The sequence below is a fragment of the Micropterus salmoides genome, unplaced genomic scaffold (assembly GCF_014851395.1).
Source record: "Micropterus salmoides isolate LMB-PRFRI ecotype aquatic unplaced genomic scaffold, ASM1485139v1 Ms_hic_scaffold_19, whole genome shotgun sequence".
Lineage (NCBI taxonomy): Eukaryota > Metazoa > Chordata > Actinopteri > Centrarchiformes > Centrarchidae > Micropterus > Micropterus salmoides.
Genome location: NW_024041039.1, coordinates 6,881,424 through 6,903,097, shown reverse-complemented (window position 1 = coordinate 6,903,097; position 21,674 = coordinate 6,881,424). Strand labels below are relative to the sequence as shown.

General features: G+C 37.5%; 1 protein-coding gene across 4 annotated transcripts in view; it reads right to left on the bottom strand.

Moving 5' to 3' along the window:
• Positions 1–343: 343 nt before the first annotated feature.
• Positions 344–21,674, bottom strand: part of slc4a11 (solute carrier family 4 member 11) — a 106,690-nt gene continuing 85,359 nt past the window's right edge. For all 4 annotated transcript variants that reach the window (XM_038728773.1, XM_038728775.1, XM_038728774.1 and 1 more), the window contains exons 9-20: positions 20,312–20,396; positions 19,121–19,246; positions 17,629–17,742; positions 16,175–16,307; positions 15,123–15,196; positions 12,437–12,662; positions 11,907–12,013; positions 9,288–9,453; positions 7,315–7,488; positions 6,192–6,387; positions 4,324–4,493; positions 344–3,139 (exon numbers count right to left, since the gene is read on the bottom strand). In XM_038728773.1, the coding sequence (XP_038584701.1) occupies positions 3,073–3,139; positions 4,324–4,493; positions 6,192–6,387; positions 7,315–7,488; positions 9,288–9,453; positions 11,907–12,013; positions 12,437–12,662; positions 15,123–15,196; positions 16,175–16,307; positions 17,629–17,742; positions 19,121–19,246; positions 20,312–20,396 (1,638 nt within the window). In that variant the 3' untranslated portion in view covers positions 344–3,072. The remainder of the gene's footprint in view (positions 3,140–4,323; positions 4,494–6,191; positions 6,388–7,314; positions 7,489–9,287; positions 9,454–11,906; positions 12,014–12,436; positions 12,663–15,122; positions 15,197–16,174; positions 16,308–17,628; positions 17,743–19,120; positions 19,247–20,311; positions 20,397–21,674) is intronic.

Genomic DNA, 21,674 nt, shown 5'->3' with positions numbered 1-21,674 from the left:
GACCTTTTGTGACACCTTCTAATGGAACAAAGTGTCAAGAGGACATTATGTCCTGATGGTTGGCACTAGAGAAATGGTCATGGAGTCAACAACATAACAAGGAAGCCTCCTCTAAAGTGCTATAAATATACAGTATCTCACAAAAGTGTACACCCCTCACATTTGTGTAAATATTTGATTATATCTTTTCATATGACAGCACTGAAGAAATGACACTTTGCTACAATGTAAAGTAGTGAGTGTACAGCTCAAAATAACATCACACAGCCATTAATGTCCAAACTATTTAGATATTTAGCTGTGGTCCAAAGTGTCTGACAATGAACACAAGCACACACAAATGTTTACATCACTACTACTTTTTATTTGGCAAACAGCTTGAGATAGTCTCTCTTTTTCAGTGTACAGTATATATACTATAGTAAACCAACACATTCTGTTTGATAACCATTTTTTCTAATTTTTACATATTACAGCTTACAAATATAGCTGATCTTTTTGACAAAAATTACAGATTTAGTTTGACACCTAAATTATTATGCTATATAAAAATCCACACATCTTACATTCATGATTAGAAAAAGTAGGCTATATGAAATCAGGAAGAGAAAAAAGGAAAAAAAAAAAAACTTAACACCACAGCACGCAATTTCAAACAAATCCAATTAGGAGGAGGGGCGGGGAGTCAAGGTTTCACAAACAGAGTAGTATGACTTTCACTCTGAATCCAACGTCATGTCCTCTGAGAGAAGTTTGCTGCTATTCCAAAATCATCAGTACAGAGATAATATCAAGGAACAACAATACTGTCACATGAGAAGAAGGTTAAATCTCTGTACTCACTCCAAAGTTAGAAACTAATACCTTACCATGGATTATAATGGATAGTTGATATAAACTAAAATTTGCATTGCAAACTGTACATATTACTTCATACCTCACAATCTCTCTTGTCTCACCAGTGCTGTTTTAAGCTGTAGTCCAAGGATTATGTAAATGCTTCCAAGCTTCTCTTTCATGCCTTGCTATCGCTGCATGAGATGTCTGCTTAAATTGGACATTTTTACTCACATCCGTAAGACAAAGTTGAACAGAACTGCATGAGGGAGCTGCCATTTGGATACTGGGAAAGCAACTAAACCATAATGAAATCCTGCACTGAGAATGCCTCGTTGACAGGCAAACTTTTTTCTCCTTGATGTGCAATAATTGAATCAGCACAGAGCAATTTTTGTACCATGAGGACGGACTGAAAAGTTGCTGTCTTAAAAATACAGCTAGCCTGTTTTTTTGCTTCACTGATAGGTCCCCCCCTCACTGGGAAACCCGAATCTCACCAGTGAAGTTCTGTTTTTATAGACAGTATTGCTGAATATTGAGCATTGCATTCAGTTTATTGAGAAGTTACTGTGTGACTTGCTACTTTTTTTTTCTTGTGTAGGATACATGTCCATTGGCATCACATTGTATCAAAAACCCAGATGAGTCATGCTTTACGCAAACCAGTGCCTAGAAATGTTTTTTTTTTCTTTTTGTACTGTAGATAACAAGATAATCTTTCCAGCGATTGGATTATACATGACAACGTTTGCAAGCATCGATCTAATTATAACATCTAAATAGAAAACAAGACCAGATTATTCTAAAACTCATCGTTGAACACTTGTTCACAAAAATAAAAAAGAGATGCATTTTGTTGAATCCAAAGCCCACAAATGTTTTTTATTTATTTATTCTTTAACCTTTACCTGACTTTTATCTTTACTTGCAATGCCCCAGAACTGTGTTGGACTTTGACATGGACCTGGAAGGGACTTTTGATATGTAAACACTGCAGCAGAGCCAGATGTAAGACAACACATACAAGAATCAGCAACTGTGGAATGTAAAAGAGCCAACAGAGAATTACAGAATACTTTCCAGTTTGGGGTAAAAACACAAAATGATAATTTTCTCCTTAAAAGATAAACTGTCATGATATATGATAAATAAATATTTTATTTGAATTTAATCTAAAATACCTTTTTGTATATTATTATAATATATTCTAATATATTCCTAATTTGATAAAGATTTCACTATATGTTTTGGTTTGTGCTGTCATTCTAAATAATTACATATATATATACTATTGGAATGTTTTTGTTTTTTTTTATTCAGCTGAGGAAGGGACTGAGAGACAAATTAGTAATGTCCATGACACACACACCCACACACACACACACACTCCTTTTTCCTCTCCTTAATGAACACTGACATTTGTTGGAATGACTTAGAAACTCAATAAGTACGAGCACAATTGTCCTTCATAGAAAAAAGGGAGAATCACAGCTAAAAGGTGCAGGAAGGTAAATGTTTTAACACTGCACAATGACAGGATTACAAAAGGTAAAGATTTACTTTGCAGTGGCCTAAATACAGTGTTCTTACCAGTTAATTCACCCACGGTAAAGTATTTAAGTACTTAACACAATGTAAGTATGTAAAATTTACCCGAACGACAGTGTAAAAACACAATGTGAGTGCAAAGTGTCAAAAAAAAAGAAAAGATATTGTTCATACTGACATTGTGCCATTACACCTTTCTAAGTACTCGACAATGTAGACTGGCAACCGTTTTTATTACTTACACAGCATTAGTGAGTACTTTAAGCACTTACCCATAGCTTAACACACAGATGAATATACTGCAGTAAAGATATTGTAAAATGTTTCCTTAAAATGTAAAGGTGTGAGGAGAACATGGAGGTATATGGCACTGAGCGATCTAACAGGGTCAAACAGAGGTGAAACAGGGAGTTCTGGGCGGTCCTGTTTTGCGGTAGAACTTTTCCCCAGAGAGATGCTGTCTGTCCATGTTTGGAAAACATTTCCTACGGCTCTCATCTCTCCTCCTCACACGACTACCCATATTTCCAGTGCTTCACCTGTAAGAATGTTCTTATCAGATACAAAAATCTAAACAGTCGGTATTTCTCCTTTTTGCTTCCATACAGTTTTGCATTGAAAAATACGTTTTCTTTTTTTTTTTTTATTCTAGACTTTTTTGTGGATCCAGAACTCCATCTGTAGCTACATGTGTTGGGCATCCATTATGTCCAAGTATTTGGCCTCAATGATATGAGGAAGCACATTGTTCCTAAAAACAGAGCAGACAGAATTTATGTCAGTTATTACATGTTAGGCCAGCAATGAGAAAGAAAATGTCAGATCTTATCAGACAAGATTTATCAATTCTTCTAGTACCAGTGAACAAGAGAGCAAATATAACAACTATACAGTGGTGGCTGATGTAAGTATGTGAGTGTGAACAACAGCACTAAAGATCTGGGTGAGAAAATGCTGCATATACTGTATATCAAATACAAAATGACTCTTTGCACTGAAAGATCTTTAAGTTGACATTAAATTATTTTTCTTTTTAATGCAGTAAAATTACAATCACAAGGCACAAGTCCAAACTGTACATGATGTCTGCTCTAATCAGTATTCTTTTTAAAACAATGGATGAAATGACTAAATGCATGTGAAAGGTGTTGCTAACAGTGACGAACCCACAGAGAATTATTAGCCGACTCTTACAGCAAATATTTTTGGTTTGGTTAAGTCTCATTGCTTTGATTAGCGATGTTTCAAAATGGATGAAATGACTAAATATTGCTCATTGTCTGCTAGATGTGTAAATAAGCAACTGCTAACACATTAATCATAACAACATAAAGCTCGCAAGTGACCCCCCCCAAAAAATACATGCAGGGTTAAATATTGAAAATGAAAATAATGAAAACGCTTGTCTTGTATACTGCTACACTTGTAATGGAAGGTGTAGCTGGCATGCAGAAATTAAACCAAATCACCACAAAAATAGGAACTAATACTTTTCAAGTGCAAACCATCATTTTTTATTTAAGATATTCCACTAGTTTGATGCAGCAAGGGTACAGGTATAATATTCTGTGAATTTACAAATATCATATATAATGCACTACACCCATCTACTGTTAGTGCTGCAGCCCTCACATATTACATGAACTGCAGCAAAAACATTTGTATCTCTACTGAACTGACAATATTTTCAGCTGAAACACATTTAACCTTGTTTTAGAATCTACTTTATTCCCCAACAAGGTGCTGTTTAAAGAGATGTGGTTTCGACAACTAGAGAAACAATGTCCACAGGTTTAAGTGTGGCTGACACACATTTTGATGCGGAGGCAGATTCAGGTCAGACACAGTACTCATTACCAGCGTGCTTCTGGAAGTCATCCTGATTTAAAGCACTTGAGAAAATAATTTTCTGGGACAAAATTGCAGTAGTCCTACCTGATTGGAATTAACAGGATCATGATCAGAGGGAAGATCATCTTCATGTACGGTATCGGGTACATGCCAAATGTACACAGAACCAGCAGCTGCATCATCTGCAGGAAGGTGAAGTAGTGGATCTTTCTCTGGGGCACTTTGCGTATGTAGTGGGTAGGCGGGTAAGACGTCTGCAGGTGGTGAGAGGATCAGGAAAGATTAAAACACAATCTACCCTGAGGTTCTTTTCCTCACTGTCCTCAAGTCTTCTGCAGTCTTCAAAAAAATGACTAAGGGAAGAAGAAGGCCCACACACCTCTAAGAAGTGCACTGCAGGTTTTAGATTATAAATAACAGCTAGCTTTCAGTGGACCCGTACTGTAAGTGTTTTTATAGCGTGAGGGGTCTACTGTGTGAACGTGTGAGGTGGGGTAGAGGAGAGAAGCCGGAAATATTCTTTTAAACCTGCACTCGATAACATTTTTATATAAGAAGTATACCTGTCTTTCCACCAGCTGCAACAAAAACAAACCAATTTCTCCCAACTGATCTGGTGTCATGTATGAGCAACAGGAAATGATAAATCAGAAATTGTCAAATACGTCTGCGAATAAAACTGTCTCTCAATTACTAGCTGCGATTGTTATGACTTATCTGGGATGTACAAAAACAAGACCAACAAATCTCGACTCCCCACAGTAACTCCCTCTCTCACACCTGGAAATGTGTCTCATCAAACAAAATAAATTTCATGTGTCATAAGATTAAAGCTTCTTGTTGAGACAGAGGTAGCGATCTTGTGATCCACTTCAGCTGTGATTTTCACATTTTATGAAGAGTTTCTTGGTCTGTTATGTTCATGTGGAATTTTGTGATATTGAATGGGAAAATATTTTTAGAAATCTAGTAAAAAAATAAAAGTTTAATACAAAATTACTCTTAACCATAAATAAACACAAAAATTTAATAATTAAATGTGAGATTAATAGAATTCTCAGTAAATACCAAATGATGATGATGCCTGTGTTATTAAACCTAATCATACTGTACTGTCTGCAGTTTGCTGACATTACATTACAGGATTTCTGGATACTGAAATTAAAGATCTGCTTAACATAATAAATTCTGTCTGAAATTGCTTCTCCATAAAAATGCTCAATAATGGCAAATAACACTTACAATATAATTACATTGTACAAAAGCTATGAATATTCATGTTAAGGAACATTCCCCCTTTAGCAGATGTATGTGGAATCAGCCTCCCAGTGTCAAACTCTGCACATACATCATTCTACATGGTGAAGCTCATCCAAGTGAAGTAAAAATAAGAAAAACACATTTCTGAGGGAATGTGTTTTTTTGTAAAATTACCTCTGACTGCCATTTGGAGGCGCCAGTGTGTGAGGAACAGTTAAGAGGAAAATGGCAAGTGTTGCTTCCAGCAGGAAGGTTAAATCGGACACACAGGAGAAGCGATGCAAGATAAGAGATTCTTCTAGATTTTCTTTATGGGAAAAGTATTTTGATTTTCATACTTTCCAATTTGATTTTATGTTTTAACCTGGCTGACTAGCTTAAAGGGTTCAGCAGTAGGGTAATGAATGAAGATATTTGTGGCTACCCAACATTATAATAATAACAATCTTGATATACTGGATGATTTGTCTCAATTCGCTAAAACCTTCCCCACCTGGTATTCTGAGTAGATTAGAACAAACAAAAAATATATTATTATTACACATTATTTGAATCAGGTCTGGTCCTCCAGCACTGGGCACCCGGTCAACTGTTTGATCTGCAGAGCCCTGCAATCGACATATGGTCTCTCTCACACACACACACACACACACACGTATTCACTCACCCTCTTACACCACGAACTTTCTCACCTGCTCCTTGAGGAGGAGAGCCATGCGGTCGCACATCTGGTTTCCGTCGATGGAGGTGAGGGCGATGTAGAGGAAGAGGCCGTACAGGACTGGCTTGGGGATCCACTGCAGCGGGAGGGGCAACAGCAGCACCGACACGCCGATGAAGATGTTGGCAGTAAGAGAAGTCAGCCGGGTCTCCTTCACCTGAACGATACTGAGGAGGCACACAGACATACTGGTTACTGGAAAGCATACAATTGTTTCAACAATGCAACACCCAAAATGTTTCTCAGGACTTTCTTATCAGTATTCCTGCACATTTTCCATTTAACACATTCTCACTCTATACCAAATTTCCAGAGTTTGAAAGAAATATATATATATATATATATAATCTGTGTGTGTGTGTGTGTTCGCTCTGTGAATTTAGCAGGTATAGTGTGGGCAGTGTCAAAGTTGACCAATCTGTAGTTTAAATTAGACAATCTTAGAAGGGAAACATATGTCTTAAAACTAAAGGAGAAAGTACTTTGAACTCTCCCTCTGGACAGAACATCTGTGTAAAAGGAAGCTCAAAATCCAACTCTTTAGACTTGCCTTGTTTCTATTTATGTTCTTTTAACTCTTCTTAATTAGGTTTTTCAGCACAACCTATGAGGTTCTGGTCATTTAAATGTATTTTAAAAAACATTAAAAAGTTGCTTTAGTGCTTTAAGTAACCAATTTAGCAAATGTTAATAGAAAATCAGATTTGGAAATTTAGAATATTAATTTCCAGACATAACCCAAATTGCATATTTTTCTACAACCAATATTTTTAATTAGATTGTATAGTACTTAAAGATATTGGCCCTTACACCCCAGGCATGACACTTTACTTCTTCACAAATCCCAAATATATGCTAACTACTACTTTGCACATCTGTGTTGCTAGAATAATGAACTTAATCCTCTCATCTCTTAAAAACCTCCTCACCTCTTCCACCCAGAGAGAAAATGGTTAGTTACATGGTAATCATGCAATCAGGGAGAAGCCGGATACAGTAGCCTTCAACAACAAATTACAGTCACCACATGCTCTGAAGACGACCTTTAATTGAGCGTCTGATTAGTGCCAACGATGAGAAGGCGGGTAACTCACGTCTCATAGAGGTGCCCCCCCTCCACGCGCTGCTCCACGAATGCCAGCTGGCGCACATGGAGGGTGGAGTGGGGGAAGGCGGCATGCATCCAGGGCAACCCCAGCACCGACATCAGTATGTTAATGAGCCCAGAGAGCATCAGGTCCCAGTGATACGCCGTGCCCTTCAGCAACCTGAGGAGCAACACAACTGTTACACTCTGCCGCACAGTCAACAACAAACCGCATCACGACAACAGGCTGAACCGCAACAACTCACCTAAACCACACAAAGAAAACTGATCACACACACACACACACACACACTCGGACAGGTTAATTAACAAAGACATAGTAATATTTGGAAGTGAGCACATATGACAGTATCTCCCCACACACACCCACAATACAAAGGGCATCATTCTCCTAAGGTTAGCGGTGCCCTTCAACACAACCCGAACACACTCACTCATATGTTTCAGTAATTCTTCTCATTCAACATACAAGAAGATCCATGTACATGTTGCACATTTTCTCATGTTTACATATGACGCAGAGCATAAATCAATATGCCACTGATGATGACATCATAAGCAGAGCGTGACATTACAGCGAATTTACATGAAAAGGGACCGTGACCTTTTTGATGCCACACAACATTTTTCTGCATGTTAGTGAGGGATCACTGATGTGCATCTTCCCAGCCTCTTACTCTGTAGGAGGGCGATGTGTGTGTTTGTGTAAGTATGTGTTTCTGTGCGTGTCTTTTGGGGGTTAACCCTTAAACTGTTGTGTATAGGTTAATAGGTTGTGTGAGGGCAGGCTAGTGTCTACAGCAATCGTTCTGTAAAGAAAAATCAACACACTGATCATACTGAGCCTAACGTGCCCTTGAGCATGACGCTGAAACCAGCACACAGTATATCACTCTGGATAAGAACTAATTTTTCCTATTTTCCTTCAGTCAAAATGTATGAGTAATTATTAGGTCTCTAAACGACTAAAAGATGTTTACTGTATGTTTATTCAAACAACAATGGCAGCTACTTGAAATAAATAAATTATGACAGAAAACAAAGTAGAGATGCAATAAAAGATCTATGCAGGTGGAAAAAAAGCCCTAATGCTTCATTAAATCTTATTTCCAGACAAAAAATAAATAAATAAATAAAAATTTAAAAAAAGATGTCATGCGCTAGATGAAATAATCAAATGTGTAAACAGGAACATAAACAGCCAGCTTCTGTCCAAGTGTTAGTCACACATGAGGGATGTAGTGAAGGGTAAAATACAGCAAACTGTACCGACCTGTTCATTGGCGATACACTGCTTAAAGCTAACAGGAGTCTTTTATTTTAGTTTAGTTTAAATAATTTTGTGTAGAGTCAATAAGATCACAATAGTTCAATTTATAAAACAATATCAAAATAGTGCTGAACAGATCAATACTCTTAGAAAACACACTTTTTTATGCTATAGTAGCAGTTATTTTTGCCTTCCAGTGACATTTTAGATTTAATTAATTCTGCCCAACAAATGTAGATGATAATGGTTGAAATTCCATCATTATAGATTTTCACTGTAGGGCTGATTGATGGCTGATGGCTCTAAATCGGTCTGTCCGATGCAAATTTTGAAGAACAGGGTAAAAGCTCAACATCATGTTTTGGCTCTGAGGCTTTTTCAGAACTCCCTGACTGACAATTTGACTCAGATGTCATGTTTCTGGCTCAGTTAATCTTCTCTCCATAACAGACCGGCAAATATCCACTTTCAGCAGATCCAAAAGTGGTGTCAGAGGATCCCCAAAGGTCCTTGATGGCTTTTTGAAGGGTCATAGAAAAAAAGTTTAACCCACTTAATGCACATGCATTAATATCTCAGGTTTCAGCCTCATTAATGTAATCCCTTTCAACAGTATAGACAGTTTTGTAATGGTGAATAAAGTCATACATAATATTCAAACAATCGTGAGATGGATGCTTTGCTTCTACCTGTTCTCTGGTGCATTAGTCAGAGAGACAACAATGTTCTGGTCGATGAAGATGAGGAGGGCCAGGAGGAAGCCAAGGCCCATGGCGCTGACAACGTTCAAGGCTGACAGACGCTCAAATGGAGCCACGTTAAAGATGGGCCGGTCATGAACTTTAAAGACAGGAACTGTTCAAAGAAGAAGAGAAAAAAATGACTCAACTAGACTAAATAACAAACTAGAGCTGAAATAATGAACACATGTTTTTGTTAACCCATTATACATTGTGTTATTTTTGTGAACTCAAAAAGAGAATTTGATGTTTTTCTTTGTCTTATTTAATAATAAATTGTATATCTTTGGATTTATGAGTGTTGGTTGGACAAAACAAGCAACATGAAGACATAATTTTGGCTTTGGGAAATTGTGATGGGTATTTTTCACTATTTTCTGACATCTTATGGAAAAACTTACCATTGATTAATCAAGAAAATAATTCTTAGCTGTAGCACTAATAATCACAAATGAGTTTAACAGTGAGATTTTACTCTAATGAATATGTTCTTACTTTGTTAGATAACTGTAACTTAGGACATCACTTGATTATATCCATAATAGCTAAGTTATAAACATCAGTTTCTTTTGTGGACTTCAAATGGTGATAGGAATGCAACTGTTTAAAAACCCTTTGCCTAAAAATCAGTATTTCCAATACTCATCAGATTCCATCTTCACAAACATAACTGTCTCTCAAACTGATGACTCACATTTTCACACCAACAATCGTTTTCTAAGAGTGGCTGGATATCTCATTTAGGACTGTATCCTCTCAAATGCTGCTGAATTAAGTGCAGTTGGTTAAATTTAGGAGGACATGACAATACAATAATGGGTCTATTATCTTATGACTTATTGTCTCTGGAGGTAAAGGAACAGAAAATTGGCCAGGCACTTAAATTTAAATTCACTTGAGGGTTTGGCACTTGTCTCTGTGTTTCTGTGTCGACCCCTGGAGAACAGCTGCTGCCTTGGCAACAATGAATGGAGATTCAAAATGATGCTAAACAATAGAGGATACAAACTGAAAATCTCCAATGTGTTTTGGCCTGTCCTTGATTAAGCAACATAAAAAGACAATAAAGGCACCAAATAAGGGAAGCCTTCGCAGTCAGACGGCCTCTCTTGGAAGTAAACAGGCTACAACCCTAAAATGTAAATCTATCCTAAACTGCACAACACTGTCGCAAAAAGACAGCTGACCTGCAACTAACAGCTTTTGTTTAATATTTACGTTCATTCATTCTTCAGATTTAATAATTAATGTTGTGAAACTGTTACCATACCAAACAAACTCTGTGATTCAATTTAAAAAAATGTCTTGTCCTTGTTAACAGCACAGAAACACCACTGCTAATCATTCCATCATTCATTAAGAAGCTGTGAGAAAACATATATCCCTGTGCAAGTGGTATAGAGTTACCATGTGGGAGGAGATATTTTGGGCATCCGGGGTTCCTGATCTAAAGTTCTGTAAATTTTTAACATAGACAATGGTGGTGATGGACAACTTCAGTAATTGCAGTGTTATGCATGAAACTTTTCTGGTTGAATCATACAAAAGTTGAGCTTTGCCTATTTCGCCAAGTGCTTGCTCACAGTGGGAATTGTTGGGTCTCACTTAATATTATTACAAAGAGTACGTTCTAGACCTGCTCTATGAAAAGTGCAATTAGATAACTTCTGTTATGAATTGGCACTATATTAATGAAATTGAATTGTGTTGTTTGAAAACATCTGGTTCTTTGATACACAGTCAAAAGTACAAGCCTGTTTAAATAAAAAAAGTAAGGAAGAGGTTCATCCGTTCAACTAAAAAAGAGTTGAAGTAATTAAAGTTTAAGTCAACGACATAAATCTACAGTGTCTTTAAATTATTCTTCTCCCCACTCTTTGCAAATCTATGGAATATCAAGGTCATGGATATCTACAGCTAAATATATATGATGTGCATTAGGGGTGTGACAAAACACTTAGCTCACAAGACGAGACAATTATTTAACACTATTTTTAAGAAAGTCTCGTACTTGACGTAAAGTCACAAAATGTAAAAAAATTCAAGTGCGTCTTGAAATGTTGCATACATATTGTTTGTGTCTTGTCTTTCAATCTATCACTGTGTATCATTTCCACCGGGTACCCAAAATGCTGCAACATAAATTATTTAAAAATGGCGGGGGCATCTCCAATGCTAATTTCACACTCACACTATTGTGAGACAGCTTTTCAAATATCGTTATAATGTTGCAAGATTCCCTAATGCACAAAGGGGTTTACCAATAACCACACTACAATTCTGGTCGGAAACAATCCTCACAATTTTATCGTAATTTAAACAACGACAATTTCTATTGTCATAATTCTAAGATGAAGTACCTAATGTCTTGATTTTTAGCTAACAATAAAGTAAAGAGTTAAGACTCGAGTATGTTGAACCGCTCTTCTAATTAAAGCTTGGAGCACTGAGAAAAACACAATATTGTGGTCAAGTTTGTTGTTGTTTGCAGGTTAATAGACACACACTATGAATAGAATGTATAGTCTGAAAACTCTCTAGTCTGTTAAAGCAACAAATGATACTAACGCTCAATGTCACTGAAAATGTAGGAGCCGATGAAGGAGAACAAGAGCACCGAGATCGGCAGGGCGCAGTCCGACAGCACCTCCCTCACTTTGGCATGCAGGAACGGACTGAGAAAGAGAGAGAGAGAGGGGAAGAGGAAGTGAGTGGAGAGAGACAAATAATAGCGGAATACAATTACTGTGGACAAGACAAGGACAATGGCTGCAATCTTGACACTGCCTAAGTACCTTTTGCCTTTTGCTTACACAATTGAATCCAGCTTTGAGGTTGATTTGATTACTGGGAGCAATCAGAAGTAGAATATTAATGTTTATTAAATCACAGTCCGGAAGAGAAGCTTCGACTGAAAAGGGAGCTTAGTAAAAGCCTGTCTGGAAAGTTCTTGAAGCTCTGTCTTTCCTGACAATCTATAGAGTCAAGGGCCAACTCAGCAATATTCGTCCTAGCCGGCAGTGTTCCCATCCAAATGCGATTTAAACTTCTCCAGTGATTTATCTAAGAGTGCTGCAGCTCTGCAATGCTGAACGTACCTCCTTTTGAACTGGTAGAGGGTGTAGCCCATCCATAACGTCCCGAGCATCAGCAGGAGGCAGAGGACAGGCCTCTCTCGAGTGCACTGGATGAAGGATTCAGGGAGGGCATTCAGTGCCAACCCAGCCGCCACCTCACTCCTGTTTCCCCCGAGCAGGTCTCCACCCCGAGGGTCCTCTACACTACTGTTAGCCAGAGTTGGGGCACCGTAGTGCCCGTGAAAGACTGAAATTACATCCACAGTTTTAAGTTAAGCTGAGCCTGAAAACAAAACTAAAAACCCCACACAAAACGACTACATCCAGCAAAACGCTGATTTTTAGCCACGTTGGTTCTAGTGATGGCAATGACAGTTGACTCGTCCACCACTTTGGTTCAGGCTGCAATATGTCAATAAATATTAGACTAAGCGCAATGACATTTTATACAGTCATGCACGATGCATGGAGGCTAAATCCAATACCCTGACTTTTCCTTTAGCGCTACCTACAGGTTGACAGTTGTGGTTTTCTGTGAAACGCCTAGAGTAATTAACATGTACTAACATGTTGTGCCATACTCACAATACATGGTTTGATACCAAATACCTGCAAAACTACTTTTCTGTTTTATTTAGGGCTAATTATAAGTGTTAGTATACTGACATGGTGAACATGGTATACATTATACCTGCCAAACATTAGCATCATCATTGTGTGAATGCTAACATTTAGCTGAACACACCACTGTGCCAGAGTACAGTCTAGAGCCGCTAGCATGGCTATAGACTCTCAGTGTTGTTTAGTCTTAAAAGAGAGGAAGAAACATATACTGAACAAGTGCGTAAATACAGAGGAAAACACATAGTTAGACTATAATTATGGCTTTGTTGTTTGGTTAACTCTGAGATCCTGAAAGAAAGCTTGTATGTGACTGTATAACAGACACTAACAAACGGCCCTCTTTGCGTTTTTATGATGTAATCAGCACAGGAAAAATACTAAATTTAAGTAAAATGTTGGATGAAGAGACTGTAAGGACTGTAAACTCTACAGGGAGAGCTGAAGGAGATAAAACTCAGCCTGTCTTAATGAGAATGTCGGGCAGCAACTGTATCAAAGGTCAAAAGATTTGAATCCTTAAACAAAAGAAACTCAATGATTTTATCTCTGCGCTGGCAACACCAGCTGTACCAGACTGTACTAGGCTCGGTCTATTGAAATCAGTCCTGACATATCAGATCTACAGTATAAACAACCAAACAGTGCCAATGTGTGTTTCCCCTTTAGTGAGCATCATGTAGCATCTGTAGAGCAGTGCTTTTACAACTTTTTTAAATAAGAATGACGAAACCTTATCTTTAAGAGTGCCACACAAGTAGAAATAATGTCTATCATCACTTTCATTGGACAGTGTTTGACACAACCTGCATGCTGCTCCCTTGCCAGGCCTATTCATCAAACCAGGAGAAAGTTATGCGGCAAGCAAAGCTGTACGGGAGTCTGGATACACACCCAAAATTTATTCATTTATGTTACTGCAAAAATATTTTGGATGAAAAAGTGTCAACAAAATAGCATGGGTTAATGTTATGGTAATGGAATATGAGCTCGGAGCGTATTTTACAAATGGTTTCTGAAAATTGAACTACTGCACTGGCAATCTCCAAAACACGACAACATTGCATTCAAAATGTATTACATTCGCCTATCGTCATCTCATTTTTTGGAAATTAAATTGTGTAAAATATTTATGATAAACTAAGATGAGGTGTAGTAAAGGCAGGGGTGGTGTAATATGGCTGCAGGCTTGGCTCAAAATCTAGATTGATTAATTTAGTACACAGTATCTCTCTCAGCCTCTCAGTCTACTGACCCACCAGAGTAACAAAGGAACAAATGTTTATTTTCTGTCTGTCCACCACTAAACTATCTAGGAGGCTCTGTTTCTCACTGTTGGTCAGGCGAAATGCTAACTTATTAGGGATTTGACCTGAAATGGATTTTAATAAGGACAGCTCTTATTAGATGTGTTAACTAATTAATCGTTTGGGTCTTGGTTGTCTGAGAATCATTTTGTTATACAGTTGTTGATCTACTTTCAGGGAATTAACTATAAAGTTGTTCATGATCACTGAAAAATAATATCTGTTATAATATTAAAAAATATGGTTTGTTCTTTAACAAGCATAAGCAAATATCCTTCCGAATGTCTGCATTCATCTGCAGAAGGACAATAGTACTTGAAAAAACAATTTGACAGATTTTAATTAAATGGACAAAATGAAGAGATCTTATGACAACCAGTGAACAAATGATTCTTCAGTTGAGGACAGCCATACTAATTAGAGAGCTGCACACTTAAATTATAATCTAAAAAGTCCCCTATAATACAGTGTTACTTTTCATTCTTTTCTGGATTTGGAGTCTCAGTGTAATTGGCTGTTTAAAAATCAGATATGAGTTGGAGGCTGACACTTGGCAAAGACAGGACTGGTGGTGGATCTGACAGCAGGTATGATGCTGGTGTGAGCATTGGTTCTGATTAGTGAGAGCGGTCTACAAGCTCTTGATTTACATAGCCAAAATGCCAGTAATGTGGCAGGAAGAAGCCACAGTAAAAGCAATGTGAGGCTGTGAAAACAGTGATGTAAACAAGCTGTATGAACAATGACAAAGACATCTGCCATGTGTGTCAGGAACTTACTTTTGACTGTGCCTTTCACTGCATCTACCACGAATGCAATGGAAATGAACAGGGCAATGACCTCCTCTGTCGACCTAGAAAAACACAGAAGCATTACAGAAGTGACAATCGGGGTTGCAGTAGTATAGTGCATGATGATGAATATGGTGTTACAAAACTGTGGATATGAACTGAAATAAAAATAAATATTAATCTTAATAGAAAAATTATTCATACTTTATCCATACTATTGTTTTTACTTATAGTATTGATGAAAAGAAAAATAATCTTAGCAAATAATTGATATTTACAGAAAAAAGAAAGTAAACAAAATTGAAAGTACAAGTTATTATTGATTCAAGCATAACATTAATTTTTCATTTTTATTATTTTTAAGACTCTAAAACTAGATTTGCAGGCAGATAGACCAGGGTCTGAGCACCCAATGTAACCTGGTCATGCAGCGTTTGTACTGAAACAAAATATAAAACCACCAAACAACTGGGTGAAAAATAGTGTGAAATTATAATAATTATCACTTTTATTTTCCCAGAATTGATTGTAAAGCAGTGAAACAAAAACACAAAGTAATAGAAACCAGAAAAAAATACAGTAGACCCCCCCCCCATCAAATTATGAGTAGAAATATAAATTCAATAAAGATTAAAAAATATAATCTTTACTATTTGCTCCTGTAACATTTTTCTTTAACATTTTAGTTGAGACAGGGCAGAAAGTCCTTAATATATCTTGGTTTGGGCTAAAAAGGGAATCAGAAGAAAAGATCTAAAACTCTGGATGTGTGGGATCAGGGAGGGGAGCTGTCACACAGAATGGACTTTCTTTAAAAACTGTTTGTTGTACAAGAGAGACAGATGTGTCTGTAGAATGCCAGTGATTTTGGTGCAGTCACTGGCGTGACCACCCAATTTAGAACATATTTCTGTTTGACACAGAAGGAAGCACACCAACAGATAAAGAAAATGTAAGAATTGCTTCAATAAATTGGACTTCACCGAAATGAAAACAATTAAAGTGAGTTACATTTAAAAGTGTGAATGTATGAAAAATACCTTTTGAAGAGCTTCATGAGGAGGCTGACATTGAAGATCCCTCCCAGAATGAGGAAGAGGCAGTTCCATAAACCGATGCAGGCGTAGAAAGCTGGGAAGTCCAGTTTGTAGTCGTCGCAAATTCCTCGGATCACTGCAAGGTTGCACGTGTACACAAACACACACAGAAATGTGAACACAGATCATAATGCATCTGACACATTACTCGTCCTTTTTACCAATGTGCTCAACCTCAGCACACTTTGTGTTTCACTCCGGTTGATTAAAGGATTCTTTGCACCTTTTGCTAATACCAATGACGCAGCAGTAAAGATGTCACCTTGGTTCTATAAAGAAACGAGGAAGAATTGCCTTAGTTTCATCAGAATTCAATAAGCTGTGCCTGAGAAATTGTATATGACAAACAAATAAACAGAAGGAGACTGATCAATGTTGATATAATCAATAAAATAAAAAACAAATAAGGTTAATAAGAAACAGTATCGATCATCTTTTTGTATTCTGTAAATCAGATACTAACAATAAGTAAAAAACTACTTTTGCTCCTGCTGTTAGTGAAAAACTGAGGAAGAACTTTATTAAAGATTTCAGCTAAGGCAGACATTGATTTTACACACATACAGACACACAAAGAAAGGGGGAAAACTATTGCATTTCATTCAAACATAAAGGAGACAAAAGAATTGTAATGGGTTTGTAATCTTGAGCAGATTTGTGCGCAGATGAGTTACAACTTTACAAACAAGCCATTGTTCTGCTCAGACAGGCTGCTGTAAATGTAGCGTAATTATCCCCATGAGTATGTGCTTAGCACAATCCTAACCCATTTACTTCAAAGATCAGCACACCACAAATCCAACAAACAGCTTTGGTATTAAAACTACATCTTGGCATTGGGGTCGCTGATTTTCCTCATCACTGCCCCATTCTGCAGCTTCTAGCCGTCAAGATTGTTTAAATTCCAACCAACAAAACACTGCTGTTGGGTAAAAACCATCCAACAGTTTATGTGCTGTTGTCTCTCTGAACTGAATATAAAGTTTACATGTTCGTGTATGCGATTAGCGAGTTTCCCCCGAAACCAACCATTACGTAACATCAGTGAGAAAAATAAAGTTATTTTCTTCATTCCTGAAAAACGTACGTTTTTTGGAAATATGTGCTTTTTGCTTGACTGCACCAGGAACACTCATTTGGGGCATATGTGTGAACAAACAGCTAAATTACTCCAACTGTGGTGTTTGCTGTAAAAAAGAGAGCAGATGAGGATGCAAGAGTTTCTAGCTGCTCTTCTATACGGTTGGGTGCCTCCTCCTCTTGATTTTTGACGTAATCTTCTTAGCACTCCACCCACCCCCAGCCTCCTTTACACATCGGCCGTCGGCAAAAAATGTGAAAAGATGTATAGTGTGAAGTGTATTTTGGCTGAGCTGAATGAAAGAGGGGAAGCCTACCACTGATGAAGATGGCAAGGGGAGCTGTGGTTAGAGGGATGACTAGAGGAGAGCCGGCGAACAACGAGTAGACGACCCCACCGATGCTTTGGCCGATGATGGTCTTCCGAACATCTGGACAGAGAGGACACACAGAGAAAACTCAGGGGGAAGTACTGATGTGTACTAATTAGTGTGCATGAATGTCTGCTAGGTTCTTCCATAGAGCTGAAAAGAAGTAAATTTCCAATTAACATTTCAAAGATAGACTGTTAAAATGATTTTTCTTTTATCAATATTGTAATAAATGACACGTGTACTGTGAAAGCAATCAGCCAAACTGACCAAAAACGAATTTATCACCAAAATCTGAAGCTCTATGGAGCTCTTTATAGTTTTAGTTTACTTAATAGTTTTATAGTTCGTAAGGACTTGGCCGGTTCGAGTCGAGCTTAGACCAGAGATACTTTCATTTGGTTTTATGCAGTTTAGTCAGTTGGGAAGAGCTAGGGTCTTCAGAGCAGGGTTTTCTCCTGCCTGTTCCAAGGTCAAGGCTGAAAACTGAAAGTGATTACGCTTTTGCTGCTGTTGCCCCTCGACTCTGGAACATCATTTCAACAGTTTTAAAAAAGCTTCATCAGTGCACATCTGTAAAAGCATTGTAAAACCTTTTTGTGTTTTAAAACATTTTGTGGATTATAAACTGATTTCTCCTTGTTCCATTGCCTCCTCTGTCTCTCATGCCATCTTTCTCCTTTCTTCTTCCTGTAAAGCATTTTCTACATTGTGTTTTGAAAAGTGCTGTTAAATAAACTTTTTCAAGCTTTTCGGCACTCTCATTAACCACATTTTCCCAGCAGCAAGTAGCCATTTTTCAAAATCAAGCCCACATAAACCCACTGCACAGTACTGTGTATGACAGACATGGTTAGTGACTAGCTGTTGAAAAAAGTGGTACTAGGGGCTGAATTTCTGTCTATAGAAGTTGATGAAGACCAAACCAGATTTTGGACTTAAGATCAAAACTCTGAATAAATCCTAATGTTGTTCTGTGTCTGTAGGAAGTGTAGGTAGGCAATTATTTGCTAACATATACCCAAATTACAAACATTATATATCAGAGCTGTGTGTCTGTCAGCAAGGTGGCAAAAATAAAAGACATACTCAACATGAGTAATCAAACTATGAAACATTTACAGTAGATCTGCTCATGAGAAAACCACATGTCTAATTTCAACTTTGTTCTTGATAAATAATGTCATATCCTTGAATTCCTTGTAGAGTACTTTCGAAGGAAGATAATTAATTAATTAAATTACGTATAACGTGGTATGGGATTAGTAGTTTATCCCCTCTACAGCAATATGTATGCAGCCAAGTACACTGGTGCTCTTTGAATCTCTGTTAAAATAACAGGTCTCTTAATGTGAGGACATGTCTGTGGAGATAAACAGGAAATGTACAGCCTCAGAGAAAAGTGCTCACGTGTCTACATTCAAGTACGTGATCATACCTATCTCACCACGTGTGCTCTCGTCATTGAGGGAGCCGAAAGCGATGGCAGGGAGGAGGATGGCAATGTAAAGGAAGATGGCTGTGGTCATGTACTTCAGCAGGGTTTTATTACTGCCAACTATACCTGAGGGGAGATAAACACAAACACATGAGTCATATTCACCTCATAATGGAGCGGAGGAGGCTTAACACTTTAATTTCAAAACGACAAAAACATTAACAGAGCTCATCATTCAGTGCCTCTACAATATGAAACATCCGTTATGTACAGTAAAACTATTCTACAAGGGCTTAAACTACCTACTGCCCTTTTTGAAATATGAGTAATTTGTTTCGGTTTTGTGCCATCCATCATTTTGTAAGAGCAGTTATCGCTTTTATCCAAATGATGGATAACTCATTTTGGAATAAAACACTTTAATTGGGCTCTAATGTGATCACAATGATTTTGGTCCTGTGACCTTCATCAGATGATCATTATCTGATGACACTCACAAGACAGAAATATCTTGATTTTGTTACAGCCCAAATGCATGTGTTTGGGTATTATGAAATGAGAAAGGACTGAAAGAGAGCTGCTGAGAAGAAGAATCCAGCAATAAAACTCTGTTCTCTTTAAATGTACTGCACTTCATTACACAGTCTTAAAAAAAAAAAATCAAGGTAAATTGAGTCAGTGTATCTGGTTTAACTAAGTAGTTCCAATCTTTTTTAAAGAACTAAAATGATTTTCTAACATTCACAAGCATCCCTGGCAGTTACAGCAACTAAAAGACATTCAGAAAGATTTATTTTCCCCTCTTTTGAAAAATACCAAATTCTAAAAGGTCAAGCAGCATGCGGACATTTGTTTCACTGGGGACAGAAATCTTTTCACACGTTTGTTGATAAAGAGAATGATCTGATGAGTCAATAAAACCACAAGTCTGTTGCGATTGCAATGGCAATGTCCTTGTCTGATGACTAGGGAAATTACAATAATATTGGACATACGGGAACATATGGGAGCAGTGAGACATCTGAGACAGACAGTCATTTTAGCAGGAGATAGCCTTAGATGTGACACAGATGCAGCACAGATGTATCTGAGGCAAAAGGTGACAGACAAATAAGGAGCTGCCAGAGGCACCCCGGTGTGTCATAATAAGGAAGATGATTCACTTTCTTTACAAGTCGAGGTCCAGCCTACCATCTGTGAAGTCAGAGGGGTAGAAAGGCAGCCTGCGGCACAAGTCCTCATAAATCCCCCAGCCGGCTTTGAAGAAATCTTTACACTGTGGACAGAATAGGAAAAGGTTAGATTTTCATCAAGCAGCTTGCAGATGTGCCACTGTTCGCCATCTACAGGCAAGGAAAGTAATAGTTGCTGCAAATTTAACGCTTGACCACCTGCAGCTAAAACATTTTTTTCTTTCTATAGATTCTGTTTGTGTGTTTGTTTATCATTCTGTATTTTATGGTTTAAACCTGATAAATGTAAGGATTGTGTTGACTGGAGTATATTCTGCTGAATACTGGAAAAAGTACAGATTTCACTCTGATGATCATACATGACTGAAGATGGAAGAAGGTTGGTCTTTTCCAGATTTTATTTGCTGGGGGGGGGGGAAATGGTTTAGATGCAGAGACCAAAAGAAAACAATAAAAGAGCTATAAATGTAATATTTGAATGGTAAACTTGAATGTTATTTAAATTATTTACATATTTGTTGTTGTTTAGAAAGAAAAACAAAGCATAGATTTGTTTACAAAATCTTCAAAAGCGTTTAGTTTTCCGTACCGTATCTACAAGTTTATTTTTTACTGATTAATAATAGCATATTTTTGGGACAACATTTATGTTAAACAATAATTTTTTAACCCAAAAAAATGCTGGGTATTTTTTCAGCCTTGTGTAAACTCTGCAGGTGGCCTGTATGCAACCTCAGAGGCAAATCCCAGAGCAACAAATGTCCAATAAACACTGAACTCACCTTTCACTGCTGTTCGTTAAGCTTATTGCTCTGAGCGCATGAGAATTACTAAAGGAGACTCATGAGTTTATCAACATTTTTATCAACTCTCATTTGGACTGTGATGGCTGGACAGTAAGGAGGCCAATGTTAAAAGAGACAACCTGAAATATTTAAAGTGGAGGAAGTAGATATTTTACATAGGTAAGAGTAGCAATAGCAACATCTCCAAATAAACTGTTACTAATGAAGGTCCTGTGTTTAAAAGTATTAGAAATAAACTTCAGTTACCAAAATTAAAAGTACTTATTGTGCAGAATGGCCCATTTCAGAAACATCATCATATAATATCACTAATGTCGCTAGTAATGGCAAACCAAATTTTAGTTAATTTATATACTGCTGGGTAGCTTTGAATTCCCCCCTGGGATCAATACTGCTGCTGCTAATATTACTTTCCTTGCCTATAGGTGGCACAGGTTGGTATTTGAAGAACTAGTTTGAAGGTGACTGCACAGCTGCCTCTTTTGCAAGAAGCTGCAATCACCTAAACATGAATGAGTTTCCAGGAGTGCAAGGTTCCTCTTAACAAAAACTATT